The sequence below is a fragment of the Mytilus trossulus genome, chromosome 12 (assembly GCF_036588685.1).
Source record: "Mytilus trossulus isolate FHL-02 chromosome 12, PNRI_Mtr1.1.1.hap1, whole genome shotgun sequence".
Lineage (NCBI taxonomy): Eukaryota > Metazoa > Mollusca > Bivalvia > Mytilida > Mytilidae > Mytilus > Mytilus trossulus.
Window position 1 is genome coordinate 19,322,007 of NC_086384.1, and position 26,760 is coordinate 19,348,766.

The following is a 26,760-nucleotide window of genomic DNA, read 5'->3' on the forward strand; positions in this document are numbered from 1 at the left end:
TAGTTTTCTAAGCTTACATTATTACAGAATTTGGTAATGTTTGTAATAAATCATTAATAAAAAATGATAATAATTATACATGAAGCGTGGAAGACACGTTGTATGTACTGGATAAATCACGTACCGTTCAATTCGGTTGACATTTATGATTTTTAGACCCTATAAAATACACTTATACACAACTTTAACAAACAAAAGTTATCTTGTTTAATTCAATTAAATTGTTCTTTGAAAAATCGAATTGCAAATGTATTCAGTGCAACTCATTTAAAGTCTTCTTCTGTAGAATATGCTAGATACACTTACTGAAACGGTGATAAGAGTATTAAAGATGTCAATTTTCTCTCGGACATAAATATATGTACTTATTTGCAATTCACTTATCGACAGGTTGTGGGTATTCATATTGTCATAAATCCCTTTAGTATCAGTCTTGTTCCTGTGTAGTTATGGAATTCCTTTTTTTGCTAAACTCAGTAACGATCAGTCTGAATTGCGTTTATTTGTTAAATAAAGGCAACAGTAGTATACCGCTGTTCAAAACTCATAAATCCATGGACAAAAAAAAACAAACATCGTGGTAACAAACTGAAACCGATGGAAACGCATTAAATATAAGAGGAGAACAACGACACAACATTTAAATGTAATACACACAGAAACGGAATAAGCATTAGAAAAATTATGAGAATAAAAAATATAACATCAAAACCAAATACATGAATTTGGGATAGATAAGTACCGTCACACGTCTTATCGCAATGTGAATTTACACTAAAAAATAAGAGAAAACAAACGACACAACGGAAACACAACGTTAAAATGTAACACACACAGAAACGAACTATTACATAACAATGGCCATATTCCTGACTTGGTACAAGACATTTTTAAAGAAACAAATGGTGGGTTAAACCTGGTTTTGTGGCATGCCAAACCTCCCTCTTTTATGGCCATGTGAAATATAACATTGCAATGACAAGACAACATTACAGGACTATAATATAAATAAATAGGAGAACACAATTGACAAAGAAACACACGAATAAAAGCTAACAAAAGGCAACAAGTTTAAAATTTTGATACGCCAGAAGTGCATTTTGTCCACACAAGACTTACTAGTGACGCCCAGATACAATTTTTTTTTATGTTTTTTGGAATAGACAGAAAAAATATTACAGTCATTTCTTATAATTTACTTCTAAATTCGATTTAAAACCGTAGAAAACCATGAAAAAACGTTGATGACGTCACGGTCACATGACTAAATTATGTCTATGGGCTCATAACAAAATAACGTCAGCCAATCAGAAGACCCGTTACATCCAAAATTAAATTGTAGAAACAAAAGAAGTAAGCACTATCCTTTAACTTATTTTCTGCTATTTAGATGATGTTCTCTCACTAAAAAAATCAAAATTTGGAGACTATTTTTAACGCATCTCTGAACTAGAGATAAAGGATACAACAGATACAGGCAAGTCTGTCTCATATCTTGACTTGTATCTTTGAAATTAACAATTATGGTCAGCACTTTACGACAAAAGAGATGATTTTAGCTTCCCAACTGTTAACTTTCCATTTTTATGTAGCAATCATCCAGAAGCGCCTGCATACGGAGTCTCTATCTCCCAATTGATACGACATTACAGGGCTTGTATTTCCTATAATGATTTCTTTGACAGTTTCTAGGATAATATCGTAAATGTTCCTTGTGTCGTAACTACAATCCCATTCGCTTTTCACAAATGTGACCTATCGAATTTACCGGGTTTGTGATAATATGAGCAACACAACAACTGCCACATGTGGAGCAGGATCTGCTTATCCTTCCAAAGCACCTGATATCACCCCAGGTTTTGGTGGGGTTCGTGTTGCTTTATCTTTAGTTTTCTATGTTATGTCTTGTGTACTATTATTTTTCTGTTTGTCTTTTTCTTTTCTAGCCAAGGCGTTGTCATTTTAGTTTCGATCCATGAGTTTACATGTCCCTCTGGTATATTTCGCCCATCTTTTATTTAATGCTTTAATACTAAATTTCCACCATTTCCAAACATAGGCTTTATCAATTAAAAATTAACATACAAAATAAAATAACGATACATACTTAGACATTAATTCAAACAAACAACTTTAAATGTCAACAAAAGGGATCTATAAAACCAGAATGTCTAAAACGTTTTACAAAAATAAGTTAAAAAGTAAATACGCTGTCGATTCGGACATTATTCTCTTTTCAGGGTTTATCATTATGTATTACCCCGAAAAATATTGTTCTACCTCTGAGATTGTATTGATAAAAAGTAAAATCACAAAAATATTGAATTCCTAGGAAAATTCAAAATGAAAAGTCCCTAGAATCAAATGGCAAAATCAAACGATAAAACACATCAAAAGAATGGACAACAACTGTCATATTCCGGACTTGGTACAGGCATTTTCAAATTGTGATATTTCCTCTAGTCAAGGTATTGTAACATCAATCAACTTTAGAAACATTATTTTAGGATAAATACTATAAGTAGTTAATAAACTTTATGAGGACAACGTTTCAGTATATTATCATTGTCTTTAACATAAAGCGCGAGGTTTGGCATCCAAAAAGCAGGTTCAACCCATCATCGTTACTTAAAATGTCATGTACCAAGTAATGACTTTGGCAGTTGCTATTTAATAGTTCGTTTCTATGTATGTTGTATTGTCGTTTGATTTATGTTGCACTGCATTGTTTTTGTTATTTCGTTGTTTTTTCTAATACAGTTGATGTGCTTCATTAGGTTTTAGTTTGTAACCTGGGGTTGTTATCTCTCATTCGTTTTTTATTGTTTCCTTTGACTATTGACTATTGATGCCTTTATTTTTTAGCATGTAAATTAAAGCGGTTATATATAAAGAGACCAAATACATCAAGTGAAAACATAATGAAAGTTACTAGCATATACTTATCAATGATAGCAACTGTATCAAAGTTTGTTTGTTGTTGTTTGCTTTACGCCAAAGTTTGTTTGTAGACAATCCTTCAAGATTAACAGGTTATTAATTAAAGGGCAGTGTTTTGATAACTAATTTGGCGTGAAAGTATTTGTTATTAGTGACCTTGTAGTACAAATATATTGACATGATCCGTTCCTATGTAGTAATGTGTAGGAATGTTTGTATTAATGAATTCTAAGGAAGGATTGGTGTTGTTAATTTGTTGAATGAATAAGAATATGAAGTTCCTGTTCGATAAACCCATTTTAAAACAATGTCAAAATGTAGGAGAAGAGTTAGAGGGGGAGGTAAAGATACAATATTATTAAAATGAATGAATGTGTCCAACCATTGCTTATCGAATGGGTCGTTTCTATGTATGTAGATGTTTGTTTTTGTAGCACTTCGGTATTCCTGTTCCTTTATTTTTCCTTATTTTCCTCTATAATTGTATGTTTCCCTCTTATAATGGATATGTTTCCCTCAGTTTTTGGTTTGTAACCCGACTTTCTTTCCTCTTAATCGATTTATGACATGCTATTGTTGTCTTCATTTACAAGACAGTGCTCATACAAAGGACATGTATTTTAATCCAATTGGTAAAGTACTTTTACCGATTTCAAAGAGATGTGACGGTAACACATAATTTTAATAACGTTTGAAAAATAAAAATTGAAAATGTTTTTCAAATGTATAATAAAATAACGGTTTGATACTAGTAATAGCGGGAACTCACTCTAGTAGAATTGGTCCAGTCCTGCTACCGAAACTAACACTAGTGATATCAGCCCAGTTCTAGTACCATCGGGAACTAACATTAGTGGAATTGGCTTAGTGCTAGTATCATCTAGAACGAACACTAGGGTATCAGCCCAGTACTAGTACCATCGGGAACTAAACCTAGTGGTATCGGCCCTTCTCCTCAAAAGGGTGTGCGTATTTGAATTTATCATTATCAATAACAATCAAAACCATACATTTTGATACGAAAATCCTTGAAAAATACACACGATAACAATTCTATAATTTCGTGTGTGAGTTGGGTTAATTTTTTACAATTAATATACCGGAAGTAGTTGCAGAAGACACAGTTGCTTACATTTCGTTCTGTTATAATCCACTTTTGATTAAGACGCATTAACTAGTATTTCTTTGATGTCCGCATGTTAGTACATTGTATTAACATATACATGTAGCAACATACGAGGACCACATGATTGTGTCATAATTGAATAAATTAAACAACCAGTAAGATTTGTAACTGATCTTTAAATTTTTCGTCAATAAATTGAAAACGAACCCATATTTCTCAGATGGGCTGATTTTCTCCTAAATCAACTATATCATTCTTTGATAAACCGGATGACCCTTTTCTATGGTCATAATATATTAAACACCTTCGGTGTTAACATGAATATCAAGTACTGTGAAAGTACTTTTATTCGTGGGGTACCAATTTTCGTGGATTTCGTGGATGACTTTATCCACGAATTTAAGTGTCCAACGAAATAAAACAACCGTTGTCCAAATCAAGACATGGAAAAATCACCATCGGTAGGTTTGACTACTGAACTAGAGAATATATTGAATAACGCCAAATCTGAGAATACTTTCATATATCAGTCACAGAACTACAACCGCATGCAGGATTACCCATTTAATCTTTAATAACCTAAACTGTACAACTTCTGATCATTTAATTCTCATTAAAAATATTTTTGATCGATGAAAGTCAGATTTCCTGTATTGCTATGCAAGTAAGATAAAGTGTTTATTTCATTTCATCATCGTTCTCGTACATATTGGAAATAATAATTTCAGGCTGGGCTTGGTTTTGATAAGAATTATTTGACAATTCAAGATACATTTATAGCATTTGTTAATGTAACTGTTTTCTATAGGTGACATGTTTATGACCTAATTAACACCGTGGATGTTTTTAAATCTTTTTATCACTTTATCATGGGTTAATAAGTGTTATTACTACAATTTATCCGGGTCAAGGTTTACTTTGCAATTTCCTTCAATCCAGACTATTTGTAACCCTATAATTTTTTTTTATTTTTTTATTTTAAATACTAAAATCCACGAATTTAAAAACCCACGAACATGTAAATATTGCTCAAACCACGAAAATTGATACCCACGAATTAAAGTACTTTCACAGTATATGGTCATTTTATAAATTTCATGTTCACCAAAAAAATAGTTTTGGAAAAATACTAAACATTTTCTAATCCCAGGCATAGATTACCTTAGCCGTATTTGGTACAATATTTTAACATTTTGGGTCCTCAATGCTCTTCAACTTTGTCCTTGTTTGGCTTGATAGCTTTTTGACCTGAGTGGTACTGGTGATTCTTATGTAGACGAAACGCGCGTTTTGGTGTAATAAATTATAATCTTGAGACCTTTGATAACTATTTACTGCACTGGGTGGATGCCACTGCTGGTGGACGTTTCGTCCACAAGGGTATCACCAGCCCAGTAGTCAGCACTTTGGTGTTGACATGAATATCAATTATATGGTCATTTTATAAATTTCCTGTTTACAAACGTATGGATTTATTGAAATACTGAGGATTTTCTTATCCCAGGAATAGATTACCTTGGCCGTATTTGACACAACGTTTTTGTTTATGCTCATCGACTGTTTATGCTCATCGACTTTGTACTTGTTTGGCTTTATAACTTTTTGACCTGAGCGTCAATAATGAGTCTCATGTAGACGAAACGCGCGTCTGACGTATTGAATTTTAAGCCAGGTACATTTGATAATTAATTACCATATATTGAGTGATAGGGACTAATTTCTGGAATAGGTAACTGTTTCAAGCTTGTTAATATACAATAAGGATCAATGAGTTTAAACTAAGATATGATAAGGTTGCCGAATACAACAGTAGTTTGAGAAACTTCTGAATCAGATGGTAGTATTTGTCTCTAAGATGTGTTTAAATACAGGCATCAGTAGTATACCGCTGTTCAAAAGTCATAAAACGATTAAACGAAAACAAATCCAGGAAACATAAGATGGAAACAACGAAACAAAAACACAAAAGCCAACATACATAGAAACAAACTATTTCTGACTTGTTATATGATATTTTAAGAAAACAAAACTGGTGTTATGTCTAGCCAAACCACACGCATATATGTCAAATGCAAACTTATTGCTAAAACTCCAATAGTACGTTACAAGAATACAGTACAAATAAACGCCAGATCACTCAAGACAAAACGCATTAGTCTGAAAACACATCAGACATTTGTTCAATCTATTTTAATTCTTCGTGAAATATAGTCGATATGATAGGAATTTAAATTTAATATTCAAAGGTGTGTAAAAATGGTCGGTACTAGATAAATTGCATCTTCCTTTCTAGGGAAACGAACACTAAAGACTGAGTAACACAACCAAAAAGTAGAATTTACCGAGTCGCAAAAACATCAATTTTGTTCCATTTTGATTTTTGCTTGGAGTTATGTAATTGTATTATTTCACTTTTAAGTATATTCTATGTCTATGAAATAACATTTGAAAGGGGAGATAAATAATAGCTCCTTCGATATTTGCTATCTTTATCAAAATTAAGTTGTCGCCCTTTCCCTATTTGATTTGTTAAGATCTGTGTAACTATAATGTTTAAATATTTTGTGAGATAAGTGGGGTGATTTCTAACGTGTAAATATTTTTAGGGTAATTTTATTTTTATATGAAATCTAAGTTGACATCTGTGAATTATAGACTAAGACATTCGAATGACAAATGATCGTAACATATTTTGTGTACAACCTAATCTTCGCCCCCCCCCTTTTTTTTAGAATTTTGGGTGGAACATGGTGAAGAATTTTATTCAATTACGAAAAAGGCTTCAGCTTTTTCGAATATTAACGCCTCATGTTATGCATAACCGAAAATCAAATGATTATTTCAAATGTATATGTAATAGGGAATAAAATCAACACACATACGGGATCTTCAAAGGGGAATATGGACGAATATTCACCGTTTTTGTTTTAAATTCCCAAATTAGAAAGGTGAAGGGATGACATGGTGCATTTAATCCATATCGTCTTTTTAATCTAGAATAAAAAAAGTATAAGTGTATATGTTTAAACATAAATCATATAAGAGAAATATTAAAAGGGGTGGTGGCATTATTGCCAATGCGACAACCATCCAGAAAGGATAAGGACGCAAGCACATTTCAAAAACTCGTAACGATTCGATAGTACAGGTACAGGATTAGCTTATACCCATTAATAATAATATATATGGATAAAAGAGTGACGAAAGATAACAAAGGGACAGTCAAGATAGTCTTCAAAAAATGAAATGTTTCACTATTAATTAGGTATTATCGTGATGACTGCAACCTGAGTAAAAGTATTAACGACATATTCAGATCTTAGCATTAGTTGCTTTAAAAGAGTTACTATATTCACTGAGTTATGAATCTTTTATAGACGAAACGTGCGTCTGGCGCATATATAAATTTCATCCTGGTGTATCTATGAGGAGTTTATTCACTATTATCAATATTATTTATGTTCATGGTTGTAAAAGCGATTATGTATCTGGAGAGAAAAATGTTTGTCCTTAAAAAACACTCCCCCCCCCTCAAATAATCAAATCGAATAATCAGTACCTTATTTCACTAAGACCGAACAAAAGAAAGTAAGTGAAATATTTTTTCAGAAAATCTATTTTTACTCTTAACGTCTGCTATTTTAATCGAAATGTTCGCTTAAGGCGGAGAATGTAAAGACCGTCTAATCAAAACCCATCAATCTAGAAACTAAAGTACGTTTTTATTGATTTCTTTGTACTGTAAATAACCTAAAAGGACATGCGCAGTTAAAACCATTTCATTCATGACGCATGTAAACATACATTGACCGAGATTAATTCGGGTAATGTCTACTACAGGAATTCGGGATGGTATTTTGTTAAAGTAAACAAAAATAGTCGATTTAATGTATAAAATATGAAAGATATGAAATGAAAGATTGTTTTAACGAATGATTAAACTTCAAGAACTAGGTCTACATTTTCAACTATTAACTGGTATTTAACTCATTGCAGACTAAAACATATTAACAAACACTAATAACAAAGATTTTATCCATTATAAAACAGAAATACGCAAATTGATTTCCGTTTAATCACGTTATCACACTCTACCTACTTAAATATTCTTAAACAAAAGAAATAAACCACACTTTATTTATAGAAATTGGTCAATGTGGGTCAATGTCTTTCACATGGCTGTGTTGACAATTTCAAGGTCTTGACGTCAGAGCTAGTAATCTCTAACATTAGCCACGCCTATTACGTATTTATGCTTTAATAAATGATATTTTTTCACAAAACTTGTAAATAAAAACGTAATTTAGTGATAAATATTTTTAAAAACAATTTGAGAAACAAGCAATGGTTTTAAAAGTCGTTAAACTATATATAAATATCCTCGTCGTTTTGCTTCGAGATTATTATTTATGCAAATGAGATCGACTATTCAAGGAAGTAGTAGAGTCAAGGTTGATTGAGGTCACAACGTGAATGGGGCAAGTGCACTTTGACGAAAGAAAAGGATATACGTTGTAGTATATTAGAAAGCAGTTCAGTACGATTCGAACATTGAAAGTGAAAAGGTGTGAGAAAATAAGACGGATTTTTATTTGCTATTATATTATTATAGACTGAAACTTTGTTGAAGAAAGAATATTATTTATTTGGATTTATTGATTACTCATTTATTGGTGAGTCACATTATTATTATTTATTTAATTAATTATTTCTGCATTAATTTTAATGGTTATTTTTTTTCAATATTTATTTAATATTGATAAGTGAAAAAGATAATTCAAAGTCAAATCTATATTTTGTCAACGTTAGTCTATTGAACTGCAAGAAAATATTGTCTGCATTAATATGATATTTTTAATAGGTGTCAATTTTTACTGGTTAATTTTTGTTCTTGCAACATATTAAAATGGAGAGATTATGTATAGCTGTCATTAGTACAACTTTTTATTAAGACCAATTTGACAGATATGTGACTTTTTAATAAATTTCACATAATGTATCTCAAAAATTACGATTCTATATATATTCAAATTTCTAAGGGCAACTTTCAACTTCTTTCAACTAATATTTATTTGGAATAGAATCGAAAGTTACTTATTTGTTATTTAGTTATTTAGTTATTCATCTATTTATTTATTTATTTAATAATTCATTTAAAGTAATATTATAACGTTATTTGAACTTGTCATCAGTGTACATGTCAGTATAGAGTAGTATTTGCCGAACAAGAGAAGACTTATCATTAGCGCATGTAGAAAAGTAAAAGTTTTAAAGACAAAGATGTACTTAAACATCAGTGTTATTTCTTGAAATGAACAAACAAACAATATATTGTACACTTAAAAATGATTTGTATTGTTCATATATTTGAACGAGCAAAAAATCACAAAGGTATGAGATAGACGGATATATTAGATAGATGGACAAACATTTATTTCCATTCAGAGAACTCATGAAGTGCAATCAAATCACTACTTTCATATTTCAGTCATGACAGTGTTATTAGTATTTAATATACGCAAATAGTCCTTGAAATCTGATAAGAATGACGACCCCTAAAATGTGAAAATAGAAAATATTCGACTTATATACAACATTATCTGCAATCGAATTTAAAATACACAAATATTAAAGAATTCTTGAGATAACGTTTACTCATTTATCAATAACCGTCTTGGCGGGCAAAACAAATAAATACATTTTGAAACTATCTAATTATATAATTTATATAGAATCTATAAAATTTACTAATTGAAATTTTCGACTTTGTTTTATTTTTATAAGTATATATATATTTGTTAAGGCGTACGTGACACAGACGCCGTGACCTGACTCAGTGTGTCAGTCGTTAACCGAAATAGCATCCATACAATAATTACTGATATAAATGCACTATTGAACGCCTGAAGGTAAAGAGATGCAGTGAGACGGAAATTCTATTTCGATTTTTTTCACATCGTATGATTAAATATAGCACAATTTAATCAAAGTTTCCTAAAATAGCGTAATCTGCAGCGCATTGATTGTTGAGGCGTACTTTGCAGACGTTCGTGTTGGAAAAGGGTCGACAGAACTTTTTGTCAAAAGAACTGGATGATTGACGCAAATATCTTATTGATTTGATAGCAGGGAATCAGCAACCGTATTCTTTGTCCTGAAATACTCCTGGCCTTGGAAGGAATGTTGATTCTCATTGGCTGATTGTTTCTCTATATAGACTGCACACTAACTGGCGCGTGCAATGATCAGAAGATAGACAAACGACAGATGTCGATTCCTGTATTGATTTTTCAAAGTACATTAAATTGATATTGAATTAAGTATAAATCATGCAAGGCAAATCGACCGCACGTTATTGCAATTAATCTCGTTTATATTTAACCAAAAAGAGGAATGAACTCGTAATAAGTATATCTGGAGCAGTAGGTCAAAGTCATAACTCAATTGTATCATAGGTCGATGGCGTTTATTGTTACAAATATACGCCACGTCAGCCTTGGGATAGATTATTCTTACATGATTAAATATTATTTTAATTAAGTAGTTATAACACAATAGCTGTCGAGAAATTAGTCTGCACTGCAAAGTATGTACTACACGTACTTAGTTACTTGTGTTAAGGAATGTTATAAAAACTTAAATCAAAAATAATTTAATGTTTGTTCACTTTGACATTTTATTAATTTAACTTGTTTTATTTTATAGATAAACGAGCAAACATGGATGATGTCCATATCGACCGAGGTTCCATATGTGCCTGTCGTCCAGTGTCATATGACAATAGACTTCATGCTTTACTCAGCAGTCAAGAACGCACTTCATTTGGACGATTTAATCATATTAACAGTGCACCAATGATGATTCCAAGAAGGATGGACTCTAATAATTATATACTGCCAGACGTTGATCAGAAACAGTCTAACACGTTACAAAGTGTTCTGATGGGCGACATTCCACCGGCATATTCTCATCTTACTTCTAATCGATTATCGCCATACTCGACATCGCCGGTTCAGCGACATTCACCAAAACTTAAAGTTCCATCCCATTTCAATTCTTACTCCGTTCATCGAACAAGTCCGGTATCTCCGCATGACCATTCAAGGGGCGTTTCCCCATGTAGATCTCCATATTCATCTTCTCCTCGTTTGACGTCGTCGTCTCCGAGAATGACGTCACCACTTCAAGCCATGTCACCACCACATTCACTGTCATCGCCGAATATTCCATCAAGTAGTCCACATTTACTGTCATCCAGTTTAGAATTACCACGATATAGTGGATTTTCCGTATCGCCGATGCCACCGTCACCGTTTTCTGATAGTTCCTTCCAAGACGAACCAATGGATCTCTCAAGAAGGTCCAAGTCAAAAGACTCTGATCTGAACATTGACGATTCGTCAAAAATTAAGAATGGCGATGTTTCAATGCTGAGAAAACTTCTTTGTGTTGGCAAATCGTTAGGTGGTGTTGGAAGCTTTCATGATAGCGACACTGATGAATCTGACTCTGACTCTAGACATGCAATTCATGTAACAGGAAATACTCGAGTAACTCTAGCCAAGAAAAACTTACTCCCAGTGGGTTCACGGGTATCTGATTGGTTAGTGAAAATAGTACAATTTGTTAAATCTGTACCGGAATTCCATTCTGTATCTCACAACGATAAAATAACACTGATTCTCAATTCCTGGACTAAAATAATGTTATTATATATGGCTGAGGACAATTTTGAGTTTGTAGTGACACCCACGCATCATTCCAAACAAGATCTCGAGGAGTCGCAGGCGACTCCATCACCAGAGGAACCGACGATGAAATCTTCCGAAACTATTCAGACCTTTATTAGAAAGTTTCAAGCCATGAACCTTGACCAGAAAGAATATGCATTCCTAAGAATGGCTGTCCTGTTTAATAGTGGTAAGTTATCTTTTTCTGTTCTCGTAGTGTATTACATATTTTTTTGAAGATTTGATAGGAACTCTCACTGAGCATTCTTTTTATAATTCATTTTTAGACATTTTATATAACTAAAAGAAAAGATGTGTTGTTTCAACAAAATGAAAAACGCAAATGTGTCACGTGATGATTGTACAAATGTTATACGATACAACATCAAGGTTCTATAATTAATTTGTTTTATTATGGAAACTCTACATCTTGTATATTGTTCAGATCCAAAATATTGATTTAATGTAAGGTTGAACTTTCCATCAACTATTTCCATGTTAATTGCGCCTTTTTGCATGTCTGGCCTTGAATGATCGATTTGATGGACAAGCTCAATAAAATGTGCATTGCCGTTGACCTTAGAGAGTGTCATTTAGCGAACACAAGGTTGAGGTTTGAACAAAGACGTCGGATTTAACAAAGAGTAAAATGCCTGGGGGCAGGTGCTCGTCATCCGGGTCAGGCAGAGTTGGTCCGGTTATCGACCTCGATTTTAAGATTTCTTTTTCTTGGCAAAGTGCAAATTTTGTGCAATATATTTTAATGTATACAAATGCGTAGAAAAAAACGTCGATTACGAAAAAAAATTCTGCTTGAATGAAAAAAAAAATAAAACATTCAAATTCTATTCTTAAACTTTATTGTTTTATGAATTAAACTAAATAATGTCGATTAGCTTACATTCAAATACCATATGGAGAGCTGTGACAAAATATCTATTAAAACATCATATCAATATGTGTGGGTTGTGACATAAAGAGATACATCAGTTCATATAGGGAATGTTCTATTTAAAACTTTCATTTACAAATCGCTACCTGTATTTGGGAACTAAATATACATATCTGTTGCGAAAAATAGATTTTATATTTCAATTTAAGTGATGATAATACACAGGATGTGGCTTAGTATTTCTACTTATAAGTACAACCCCAACGTGACTCAAATATAAATCATACTTCGTTACAGAACGCCCTTCAAAATGACATAAATCATACTTCGTCCTTGACGACCACCAAACTTTATAAGGCGATAACATTGAATTTGTAGGTCAAATTCTAAAAGTACGCCCTTGGACGCATTTTCTTTTTTTAAATCGGATTTTGATATATTGCCAGTACATAAACTATTTTTATCTTAACTTGAATATTTGAAATGAAATATCGACCGTATATGTAAGATTTAATATAATGCCATTTTGTCTTTTAAATTCCACACTACATAGTCTGAACTGACAGCTTTTAATTTAAAATCAGTTTACGTATTTAAAAGACGTCATACACATATATTTATATATGTTAAATACCATCCTCAATTAAACGTTCAAGGGAAAAGTTTAAATCTATTGAAGTTATAATTTCTTAAATGAATTAATTACTTTTTTCACGGTCGACAATTTTATTTTAAATAAATAGTAAAGAGACGTTTTGTAAGTAAAAAGAAATTTAAAAGCAGAACCTGTTACCTGGTTTACAAATGCACTCAGTATGACCCGTCCGTCCGATAAAAAAATCTGACGTTCATTCATGGTTCGATGTTTTGGCATCTAGCCAATCATGTGTTTATATGATTTGACCTGAAGTGGACGTTGACCTCATAAACAATTTGTTTGTTATGATGGCTAACCTGGTCAATCCCTCTTAAACGAATGTTAATATTTTGATCGATATCATTTGATAATGTGTCATTGCTTGATTTTTGTCGAAAAAATATTTAATCTATCCTTTTTTTATCATTTCAGGATATGCCGGAATAGAACGACCAAGTGACGTAGAGCAAATCAATTCTTTAATACAACGTCTGCTGCAGGAGCACGTGCGAGTCTCGAGACCTAACGATCTTATGCACTATTCTAAACTGCTTCTTTGTCTGCCTTCCCTGTATGGAATCAATAGCAAAATGATTGAGAACTTGTTCTGTAAACATATCAATGGAAATATGGATATTGATGTTCTACTCAAAGAAATGTTGCAAAATTTGTGAAACTTGCTTCATTTTACAGCATTATTTATTACCATTTGTGAAGGTGCTGTGCGCCATTTTTAAGTTGCCAATATATTGCCTCATTCCATTCATGTCAGAAATCCCTCCATTACATGGGAGTGACCAGTCAAAAAGTAAATAAACAAAAAACGGAATTTTAGCAATTATACCAAGCATTATCATTTTAAATTGTATGAAATTCTTTTGTTTTTATTAATTCTATAGACGGCGGTCTTTTTTTTAATTCTCGGAGAAGATATTGATGGTCACTCTCAATCATTTCATTAAATATGCCATTTTATATTTATTGAATGCATAAAACAATTCCGAGATATGTGGTGTGTTGAGGAGTGAGAGGGAATTTTGTGGCTGAATCTGTTCTTTAGAGAAAATGTAAAAATCCCAAGCATTAAGCAATAGTCTCATTTCTTTTAATTTAATTTAATTTAGTTTTTTGGCTATTATTTTTTTTAGCTGTAGAATCTTTGAAACAACGAAACTCAGAACAGCATAGCTATTACTCTGTAAAGCCTTTTTTTAATATTCAGCGAATTATTTTTTGTGTAATTTTCATTACATTTAACTGAAAACGAATAAATGAGTGTGGAAATACGTTGTATGGTGTGTGTAGGAATGAAGTGAGCTTTTGTAAAAATGTTGTGTAATATATATTTTGTCTATTTATTTATTTTGATGCAAAATAAAACTGAAAATGTCAAAATAATTATTGTTTGTTTTAATTTTATGCAACGGATCGAATGTTGACCACCAGAAAAAAATGACATTTTTATACTTACTATAAATTTTGTCCATCAAGCAATGAGCAATGTCTTAAAAATACTATTAGTTACATAGTGTGCTAGTGACCTTATATGGTATATATAGGGTCAGTATATTCCATATGGGGTGAGAGCGAAACATTACAACTGAACGTTGAGCAAAAAATCAATCAATCAGTAGCCGAATCAATGAAAGTTAAGTAAGCAAAACTTATCAATTATTAAATAGCCTTACCACTGGACGTTAAGCAAACAACAAACAATCAACGAAAAAAAACTTACCACTGGACGTTTCATAATCAATCTATCAATCAGTCACCTGTAGTTGTTAATGTCTGCGCCATTTTGTTCTCTTGGGGACAGTTATCTCATTGGCAATCATACCACATCTTCTTTTTTTATATTTACCACTGGACGTTAACAAACAGCAAACAATTAATCACTTATTTTCAGTAACCTTACCACTGGTCGTTAGGCAAACAAATAAAGCAAACAATCAGTAGCCGAACCACCGAACGTAAAGCAAACAAAAACGTACCACCGAACGTAAAGAAAACAACCAAAAACATTGTCACTGGACGTTAAACCACCAACAGCAATCAATCAAAACATTAACACTGAACGTTAAGCAAAAAATAACAACTTACCACTGGATTTTTAAAAATCAACCAATAGATACAAAATTTGAGGGAAACAATTAACAATAAATCAATCAAAACTTTACCACTGGTAATAACATTTTACACTCAGCCTATTTTTAGAGAGTATCGTCCTATAAACAACATACAAGAAGAAAAAAAACTTGTGTTATATAGACATGAATTCTATTTTTGGTTTTATAATCTACTTTAAAGTATACAAAGATGTTTATTTCTGGTGCACTAGGGTTATCAAGTTGTTGATATTTACTTCACATTCTTCCTGATAAGACAGTCAGAGGAATATCCTTTATAAATGGAAGCCTGCATAATGATTTCATTTATATACTATTGGTAAACAACTATACAATTTTAACAATAAAAACACAGGACAACATTTTGTTATTTTACTTTTAACAAAACAGAAATCTCGGTTAATGTTGTTCGTTACTTGGCTATTCTGGTATAGATGATGTGTAGAGAAATCGTATGTTTTATAGACTAGGAATATTAGAGATTGAGATGGGGTACCATGTTTATTAATTACATATCTTTTCATTTATAGACATAAATGATTTGCAATTTGCTACCGTCCCCTTTTATAACCAAAAAAAATGGCAACTTCGATTAACAAAAAAATCGATGTCCTTTTAGGTTCTTAGTTCTTTTTTAGTCCTTTTTGGTCCTTTTCGGTTCTTTTCTGTAAATCGTCGGACCCATTATTGATGGCTTATATTACTTTGGCCTTTAGATATATTTTGGTTATGTTCTTCTCCTTCCGAATACGGGAGTAGACTCCTAGGTAGGAGTGTAAAACTTCCCCGAACTCGTGTGCTATGTTTGGTACTGTCTCACTGAAGTATACCCTATACATTTATTTCATGTAAATCTACCGTTTGTCACTTACATGTAACATATGATAACTTCCTAATTACAAACACTTGAAATAAAATTGAGAATGGAAATGAGAAATGTGTCAAAGAGACAACAACTAGAACAAAGCGAAGAAAATAGCCGAAGGCCACCCATTGGTCTTCTGACTGTTTATGCCGAAACTTAAAAGCTTCTAAAAAAAAGTAACTGGCTCAGTTTGTTAGTTTTTTTGATAAACGTATTCGACTTGAACAGTCACCTTGAATTCTATTAAACCAAAACAAGAACATTTAACATTTAAACTAGATTTCAGTAGTTGGAGACATAGTTGTAACCTAGGAAGCGATGTTCATTATAAAATGCATTTTCTTCTCTATTTATATAATTTTATTGTAAACCTTTCTTCCTTGTACTATTCGAGGTAAAAGGGTGAAGATTTAGTAACAACATTTGGAATTTCCTGCTGGTTCAAAGTTCCATTCATTTTTAGAGTACGTGTAGTGTGGATTTTTCCGTTTGCATATGCAGAAGTTCGGGTTAAAATCTTTTCTTGTTCAAATATTGATCAACAATTCGTGTTGATGCGAACAATTTATATATTTACATATGTGGTATTGGCACTTGATCTCTGGACGCACTTTTTTATTTTGCTGGTGTAGTTATTCATGTTGCCAGTCGCGAAAAATGACTAAGGTTTTATTTAAAATAGCCAGATTATTAATATTCTAACTAAATGAAATAAGATGTTAACGGAACAGTTACAAGTATGTGTGTATACTTTAACCCCAGCACGAACACATCACATAATGACTAAATTTTCATGACATTGCAAATACGATTCGGGTTCGGTACGGACATGTACTTTATGTTGTGGCGGGCTAACCATTTAACTATGCAAACGAAGTGACCTTCTAGCGTACTTGTATATCCTTGTATACATGTCAAGAAATTTAAATTGCTCACAATGTAAATAATTTAGATATCTTTACTTATGTGCCACATATTTATATTTCCCGAAAGTAGATTAAACATGATATAGAAAGGGTTTTCAAATGTCGCCAAATTTTACATTGGTTCATGGGGTATAGAAAAATAACATTGCTATCTCGAATTTTCAGATCCAACATTATGGCTCTTTGTTTCACGAAGATTATAATCCCGGATCTCTAAATTGATTAAAATGTAATGATTATATAAAGTTTTAGTATAATCATTTCGTACTTAAACAGATTCTAAAATCATACCGTAGACCACAAGGAAATATGTCTTGTGAACCCTCGATGCTTCCAGCTATGGTGTTTTTTTTTCGAAATACTTCTTATGGATTGATTAGTCAACGCCTTGTTATTTTTTATGCCCCATTTATGGGCATTATGTTTTCCGGTATGAGCGTCTTTTCGTTCGTCGTACCGTTCATCTGTCCGTCTGTCCCGCTTTAGGTTAAAGTTTTTGGTCGAGGTAGTTTTTGATGAAGTTGAAATCAACTTGAAACTTAGTACACATGTTTCTTATCATATGATCTTTCTAATTTTAAGAGCCAAATTAGAGATTTATTCCATTTTTACGGTACAATGAACATAGAAACTGATATTGCGTGTACTTTGGACACATTCTTGTTTTTAATAAAAAAAAAAAAAAAAAAAAAAAAGAATGTTAAAATAAAATTATTTTGCGGTATATCATAATAAACACAATTGCTAAAACCACAAAAAGGCAAATGTCTGGCTCTTACATTTTTTTTTAATTTGTGTAGAATACGATTAATTAATACATTGGGACAAAATTACTGTACTACTCAAATGTATCCGGTCAAGGTGGAAAATAGTGACCCTGGACAATATGGTAATTTCAAATAATGAATTTATTTGAAACAAATTATCTTTGAATTTTCCTTGTAGGCGGTGAAAATGATATTACTCATTTTATAAATCGCCCACAAATATTTGTCAAAACATTTTTGTCAACACATCCTATACGAAGCAGGACTTTTGTATATCAAGGACTCGCACTTTACGTAGAACAGGTAAACGAATCTAATGATAAATTGTACAAATATACATTGAAGTCAACGGTTGTTGAAAAGTATGACAAATTTAAAGATAATATACACATCTATATAAAGGTAGGTTAAAAAATAAACATAAACACGAAATACTGGAATCTCCCTTTACATATAAATTTACCTGAATATTTACCTGAAAGGCACAAATACACGCAGTGTATATGGCCTCATCTTAAAAACCTACCTTCCTTAAACAAATACAAAATTTAACCAAAAAAATGTCAAAGAAAATTTGTATGTGTCAAGTTATCTGATGATGTATAGAGTTTTATTTTTGATTGTTGTCTATGAGAGATTAAGCGGGAAACGAAATCTGTACGTGAAACATGGATCCTTTTGTTGCCATTGATATGCGATACCAGCATCCATTATAGAAGACGTGTGGTTTACATGAAATCGACAACAACCAAACAAAGAAAACTCATGTAAGAAGTAAAAAATCTGGTTTATTTTTAATTGCTTACCCTATTTCAGCTAAAATGGTATTAAGGAACCAGTCAAATTTAAGGCAACATTATATATAGTCCAAAAATTTGGTCGTATAGATTGGTGTTGAACGTCAATGCATGAATAAAATGATAAACACTAGGCAGAAAAAAGCTTAATATACGGAATGTTTTCAAACTTACAAGATCCAAAGGTAAAAAGTGAAAATCAAGAGCCAACTATTCTTTGCTCTTACTTAACAATGTCGCAACAGGCTGAATACACTTCATTTGGCCTTTTTAACTTTTTTGAATTGGAGCGTCACTTATGAGTCTTTTGTAGACGAAACGCGCGTCTGGCGTATATACTTAATTTAGTTGTGGTATCTATGATGAGTTTATTTTCAAGTGTTTTTATAGACACGGCTAGAGATGGAATCTACGACTTCTCGGGCTCTTGATAGGATGCTGCAACGAGACCACCGTCTAAAACAGCAGACAAGGTGCACTACAACGAGACAAGTGTCTAAAACAGCAGGCAAGGTGCACTACAACGAGATCACAGTCTAAAACAGCTGACAAGGTGCACTACAACGAGACCACTGTCTAAAACAGCAGACAATGTGCACTACAACGAGATCACTGTCTAAAACAGCAGACAAGGTGCACTTCAACGAGACCACTGTCTAAAACAGCAGACAAGGTGCACTACAACGAGACCACTTTCTAAAACAGCAGACAAGGTGCACTACAACGAGGCCACTGTCTAAAACAGCAGACAAGGTGCACTACAACGAGACCACTGTCTAAAACAGCAGACAAGGTGCACTACAACGAGACCACTGTCTAAAACAACTGACAAGGTACACTACAACGAGACCACTGTCTAAAACAGCAGACAAGGTGTACTACAACGAGACCACTGTCTAAAACAGCAGACAAGGTGCACTACAACGAGATCACTGTTTAAAACAGCAGACAAGGTGCACTACAACGAGACCACTGTATAAAACAGCAGACAAGGTGCACTACAACGAGATCACTGCCTAAAACAGCAGACAAGGTGCACTACAACGAGACCACTGTCTAAAACTGCAGACAAGGTGCACTACAACGAGACCACTGTCTAAAACAGCAGATAATGTGCACTACAACGAGACCACTGTCTAAAACAGCAAACAAGGTGCACTACAACGAGACCACTGTCTTAAACAACTGACAAGGTGCACTACAACGAGACCACTTTCTAAAACAGCAGAAAAGGTGCACTACAACGAAACCACTGTATAAAAGAGAGGACAAGGTGCACTACAACGAGACCACTGTCTAAAACAATAGGCAAGGTGCACTACAACGAGATCATCGTCTAAAACAGCAGGCAAGGTGCACTACAACGAGACCACTGTCTAAAACAGCAGACAAGGTGCACTACAACGAGACCACTTTCTAAAACAGCAGACAAGGTGCACTACAACGAGGCCACTGTCTAAAACAGCAGGCAATGTGCACTACAACGAGATCACTGTCTAAAACAGCAGACAAGGTGCACTACAGCGAGACCACTGTCTAAAACTGCAGACAAGGTGCACTACAACGAGGCCACTGTCTTAAACAGGAGACAAGGTGCACTACAACGAGACCACTGTCTAAAACAGCAGACAAGGTGCACTACAACGAGGCCACTGTTTAAAACAGCAGACAAGGTGCACTACAACGAGACCACTGTCTAAAACAGCAGACAAGGTGCACTACAACGAGACCACTGTCTAAAACAGCAGACAAGGTGCATTACAACGAGACCACTGTCTAAAACTGCAGACAAGGTGCACTGCAATGAGATCACTGTCTAAAACAGCAGACAATGTGCACTACAAGGAGGGCACTGTCTAAAACAGCAGACAAGGTGCACTACAACGAGACCACTGTCTTAAACAACTGACAAGGTGCACTACAACGAGACCACTGTCTAAAACAGCAGACAAGGTGCACTACAACGAGACCACTTTCTAAAACAGCAGACAAGGTGCATTACAACGAGGCCACTGTCTAAAACAGCAGACAAGGTGCACTACAACGAGGTTACTGTCTAAAACAGCAGACAAGGTGCACTACAACGAGACCACTGTCTAAAACAGGAGACAAGGTGCACTACAACGAGACCACTGTCTAAAACAGCAGACAGGGTGCACTACAACGAGACCACTGTCTAAAACAGCAGACAAGGTGCACTACAACGAGACCACTATCTAAAACAGGAGACAAGGTGCACTACAACGAGACCACTGTCTAAAACAGCAGACAAGGTGCACTACAACGAGACCACTGTCTAAAACAGCAGACAAGGTGCACTACAACGATGCCACTGTCTAAAACAGCAGACAAGGTGCACTACAACGAGGCCACTGTTTAAAACAGCAGACAAGGTGCACTACAACGAGGCCACTGTCTAAAACAGCAGACAAGGTGCACTACAACGAGACCACTGTCTAAAACAGCAGACAATGTGCACTACAACGAGACCAGTCTAAAACAACTGACAAGGTGCACTACAACGAGACCACTGTCTAAAACAGCAGACAAGGTGCATTACAACGAGATCACTGTCTAAAACTGCAGACAAAATGCACTACACTAAGCAAAACACTTCACAGAAAGTTAAAGATTCTGCGACACCAACTCTGTAAGTAAACGGGGATTTACTTATGTGTTTCAGCGGGAAAAGTGAGAAGTTCCTGTTAAGATATTTGCAGCTGTCGAAGTGTTTATTTTCTAAAATCTGGCGATAAGTCGATGATATAGCAATTAACAATTGTGGCACGCAGTAGACGAGTTGTGTTTATGACAAATGTATCATATTCGTGATCATTTGTGAAAGAGATTATCCGTAACAATCAAACGAGTCACAAAAAGCGTCATTGAAATAATATATCACTTCAGTGTTTTATTAATAACCTTTTGTTCCGTAGCTAGCATAAAATCTGCAACTCCAATAAGCAAATCACGATTGGAAACACTAGTTCGGGAAATTGTTATTGGGAAATAATTGATAAAAATAAAACAGTTGAGAAAATAGAAAAAAATGGTCGAAAATTAAACAGAGAATAATGGCGTGCTAAAGACGGTGTACTAAAGTATATATACAAATAATTGAAAATAACAGGCATATAGATAAAAGAAAAAATAGAAATGAAGAATCATCGTTCAAGACTGTTATAAACTTTATCAATCTACACTCATTTGTCTTTCTAATTCGATTATCTTATTCATCCAACCTTCTTTCCTTTACTATCTATTCTTCCTTCCATTTTCATAGTAAGGTCCTTAAGTAAGTGTTTGTTCTGGACGTAAACAATGACGATTATTCCACTGTCACGTGCTGTCTCGCTTAAATCCGTATCATATTTACCGAGCTTATGACGTAAGAAAAGTCGTTGATCTCTTACAGCTGTTACATATTGTGGGGTGTTGGATATGATGATGGATAACTTTCTTGCGTATTTTGAACCTGATGTCTCAATTCATTCTAATTTAAATGTACATATATAGATTTTGAGCGAGTATTAAATTCCTTATTATGTAATCTCTGTCAGACCATCGTCAAAAAACATCATACATGTGGTAGTTTCACCAATTTAAAAGGAAAAGTACACATTTATATTTAAGTATATAGTCTAGAATTGGGCGATATATAAGATTTTGAAGAAATGATATGTTGTGTACTTTAGAACTAGTTGAACTGCATATGTATGACTATAGCACATGCAAATTTTGTTCACGTGAAATTCACCTCAAAAGAGCTTATACGTGAAATTCACGCGAAATTTACCAAAATTACAATGTATACTGTTGTTTTCTATGTTTTAAACACAGTTTGAAAATTAAGATTTTTTTTAAATGTCTACCTCTTAAAATGCATAGAATGTAATTGGCAAAAAGCTATCATTTTTGTCTTTTTAATTTCATTTACTCAAAAATCTTTACAAATTTTGCATTTGAACAGTAATGAAATACAATTAATTCTTTAAGTAAGTAAACATGATTTTACATTTGTCATTTGGTGGCCTTTTATAGCTGACTATGCGGTATTGGCTTTGTCCATTGTTGAAGGCATAACGGTGTCCGATAGTCGTTAATTTTTGTATCATTTAGTCTCTTGTGAAGAGTTTCCTCATTGGCAATCACAACTCCTTCCTTTTTGATAGGATTTGTTAATCTTATTTGCTTTATTTTGTCTGTTTGTATGTTATCAATTTTTACAGGGAGGGGGTGTACACGACAGTAGCTTAGAAATACATGATTAGCAGTTGAAAATTAATTTATAATGTAAGCTTTTAATATGTTCCCAGTTTACATAATAATAGTTGTTTGTTCATGATGTCCGGTCTAAGATATATGCCCTTGTTGTACTTGTTGACGTAAATTGTGGTTTTTCTATGTCATTCTGGTTTGGCATCATTCAAGGGAAATTTTGGCAGATACTACCATCCTTATGTACTTATACCAAGAGTTCATTAAACCAAGTCACGAACGTCATTAGAAATCATCTTTCTACTTGTACAATGTATGCAGCAAACAAAACAGTTTATTAGTGTCAGAACCGTTTTTTTTTTTAAAACATGCTTTTTTTTTTTATAAATGTTAAGTGACATATAATATAAAGGATATCTCTATAAAAAAAATTAAGCAGACACAAAAGATTATTTTAAAATCCGAAAGTACGTCTACCTATATACGCGGACATTGTTCTATATATTAACATCTCTATTAAAAATAGTGCGTGGGAAAAGACCGTTTCAGAACACTTCAATTTAAAAAAATAAAGATGAAGATGTAGCTTTGGTTTGTACGCCTTGAAAACAAATAACGTCATACATTCGTTTGTCTTTTGTTTTTATCCTTTCCAGACTTCAAATATGCATATAGTATGTATGAATACTTATTTTACAAAAAGACATAAGGCAAATAAATTTCAGAAACTAATGTCTAGTAATCGCGATGAAGTTTCTCCTCCGGGCTTGAAACTCTATAAGTTTGGGATGAAAATTTCAGGAACTCAATTTTCGGCTCTCCCTTGACACCATTTGCGAGTATGGTCTTAAGGAAGCGATGATAGTCCGTCGGACGGGGACGATAAATGGCTGACCCGTGTTAAGAGAGAGCCATATCTCTTGCACGTTAAAGACACCCTTGTAGATTTCGAAAAAGAGTAGGCTAATGCCGCTACAAGGCAGCATTCGCACCCGCAAAGTGGAAAGGGATTAATTAATTTCTTTATTGAAAAGCACTTTACGCCCATATGGACCAATGGCTTAAAACATTATACATAATATACAGTTTACATAAAACAATGAAAATAAACAATGGACACACTTTGAACTATAATTTGTCTTTTCAAATATAATATAAGTTGCAAAACTTGTTTCCCAATCCACTATAAATAAATATGTTTAAACTAAACTCTATTATATTTTTTTAATTTTATTGTATGTTTAACAATTATAATTGTTAGTGTGTTTATGCACGTAATGTTTGTATAATTTGCATTTTGTGTTTTTCATTTCCTCAAATATAATCGTATATAGATATAGGAAGATGTGATATGTGAGTGCCAATGAGACAACTCTCCATCCAAATAACAATTTAAAAAGTATCTCTACCAATCATTGCCGGTTTTTTTTTTTAAATTCAAGATAAAGATATTCATATTATTTATTTATTAGTTAATCTTTGCAATTGCATCATAACAGTTATTTTGAAATTAATGAGTTTTTGTATTTTTTAAATAAATGGAAATAATTTAACTTGTACGTGTACATCGATATATATATCATACAAGTATAAACAGTAGCATGTGCTTTTGGGAGGTGTGGTTGTTGCTTTTAATTTTCAAAATTGCAAATGAAATATTGAAATTGATGAATTAAGATTCATACTCTTCAGACAGACATCTCATTATAATGATCTAGTATTCGACCCTGTCTAACATTAATGTCCAAAAAGACAATACAAAATCATGTTTATATAACCACATGTCTATATAGAAAACTAAGAAATGCCCGGTGGTCAAGAAAAAACATGACCTTGGCTCCCACATTATACAAGATTTATATGCACTTCGCGTGACCTTTTGATATTCCCTTGACCAGGTCATTGTAATATAATGGCCGAAGTTTTCTACGGACGCACAGACCAATTAAATAGCTGACCATGATAATTAGCCTATTGACCCTTTATAACCGGTCAAGCTCAGGCCACTAAGTCTAATTTTACAATGTATATAAATATATATTGATAATTATGTTTAAACGTCAATATTGGATGCTAATTGTGAAATGTCGATTCCATTTCATAATCTTGGACATTATCATTCAAGTATAGTAAATCATTGCATACAGAGTAGATTTCAATATTTTTATTACATGAAAAAGTAACATAAACTTATCTGAATATACAAAAACTCAAGGACATTTTCTGCATTTCAACCCATTCCCCTGTTATAAATGTACATTTTCCTGTTACATATTAATTACATGCATAACTTTACTTTTTAAAAATCCTTCCGGAAATTAAAAAAAAGCAGCATATAAATACGTGGGCGGATTTGATGCTAAAGACATTCATTGGTTTCTGAATCTCGCCTTTGCAATATACGAGTATCTGAGACACCTTAGTTGCCAAGGGCCGAAACTGGTTACCATATCTTCAGAGCCTAGCAGATAAAGGACAGGGAACCAGTCGTAGTCTAAGTCTAGATCACATAGACGTACTATAATGTGTCACTCGTATCACGAATAAGTAAAACGCACTAACAAATTCTTTTTATATAATATATATTGATTTATATTTATTTGGGAGAGTTGCTTTGATACATTTAATGGGCACATCTAATTTATTGTTGCTTGTTTAACATCCAGTGGCAAATATTTCATGCATTATTCTTGGAAAATGTTGAAAAATAGTTTGCTTAGTCTAAAGCAGTAAACAAAATTGGTTTCACATGCATTATTCGTTGGATTCACAGTTCAGATATAATACATTATTGCAAAAAAAAGTAAAACCCTGACGGGTTAAAATGCAAACATAATATACACAAATGAAAAGAAAAATAATACATGAAAGATGTTTTTAAAAAGTCATTTATATAATAACTGTTGAAATGATATTTCACTTGCTGCATGAAAAAAAAGAGTTGTATATTACTTTCACATTTTACCGTGCATGCTCCCCGACGTCGATTTATTGTACAGAATTTGGTAAGTATCATATTTAAACTGTTCTACCTCCTGTCAGAAAGGAGTTTTCAGATACTAAAGGATAATCAGTAACGCCTAATTGTGCTATATTTGGCTGAGTGTTTATGAACCAAAATTTCTTAATCTCTATGTGTCCAGATTTTGACTTCCAGGACGTCACACTCTCTTATCATCAAGGACAATTCCGCATATAGGTACTAAAATAGATAAGACTGACTTTCACAACACCGGATTCACGTGAACACTTTTGAATAACAGAAAAGGTCAATCTTATCAAGTACCGACTCGGTATCCAAATTTAGAATTGTTAGAAAAGTGAGACGATTCTTCTTTAACCCGAATAATTCAGTCGTTGTATTCTGCTGATATACGATTGCTCCATTCCTCGTAAGTAGGAGAGATCGATTAGGGGAGGGACATAATTTTTAGGTTTAATTCTTGGGAATTATAGAGAATAAACTGTAAAAGCATGAAAAGCTTCGATTTTAATTTCGTAAAATCACTTTTTACACTCCTCTGTTAGAAATGTTTCCGGATTTGTTTCTATCCCAACACTAAGTTAGTGGTCAGATAAGTAATGAAAGTGTTAATTGGGGACCGAAATGCTGCTCTTGACTGTTATATTAAACTACTGTCTTATTCTCCACCTCAACAGTTTATAGTATTTTATATTTTCAGTGTTGTCATGTAATACCTTAAGTTTTTCTTGTAAAACACAAATTGTTCAGGTT

The 26,760-nt window shown here is 33.1% G+C and overlaps 1 protein-coding gene across 2 annotated transcripts; it reads left to right on the forward strand.

Annotated features, from left to right (window-relative positions):
* The first annotated feature begins 8,474 nt into the window (after positions 1-8,474).
* LOC134693121 (protein dissatisfaction-like) lies at positions 8,475-14,723 on the forward strand. Of its 2 annotated transcripts, none has more exons than XM_063553828.1 (3): positions 8,475-8,739; positions 10,772-11,986; positions 13,758-14,723. In XM_063553828.1, exons 2-3 carry the CDS (start codon positions 10,786-10,788, stop codon positions 13,997-13,999), a joined length of 1,443 nt encoding a protein of 480 aa, XP_063409898.1. In that variant the 5' UTR covers positions 8,475-8,739; positions 10,772-10,785; the 3' UTR covers positions 14,000-14,723. The 2 variants fall into 2 exon arrangements, with proteins under 2 accessions (XP_063409898.1, XP_063409897.1); XM_063553827.1 differs by lacking the exon at positions 8,475-8,739 and adding an exon at positions 10,227-10,361.
* Positions 14,724-26,760: the final 12,037 nt, after the last annotated feature.

What these genes read in the sequence shown, in the direction of transcription:
- LOC134693121 (XM_063553827.1), top strand. Translation starts at nt 10,334, where the DNA reads ATGTCGATTCCTGTATTGATTTTTCAAA. An exon ending in TCCTGTATTGATTTTTCAAA is followed by an intron (nt 10,362 to 10,771) that starts GTACATTAAATT and finishes TTTATTTTATAG; the next exon opens with ATAAACGAGCAAACATGGAT. An exon ending in GGCTGTCCTGTTTAATAGTG is followed by an intron (nt 11,987 to 13,757) that starts GTAAGTTATCTT and finishes TTATCATTTCAG; the next exon opens with GATATGCCGGAATAGAACGA.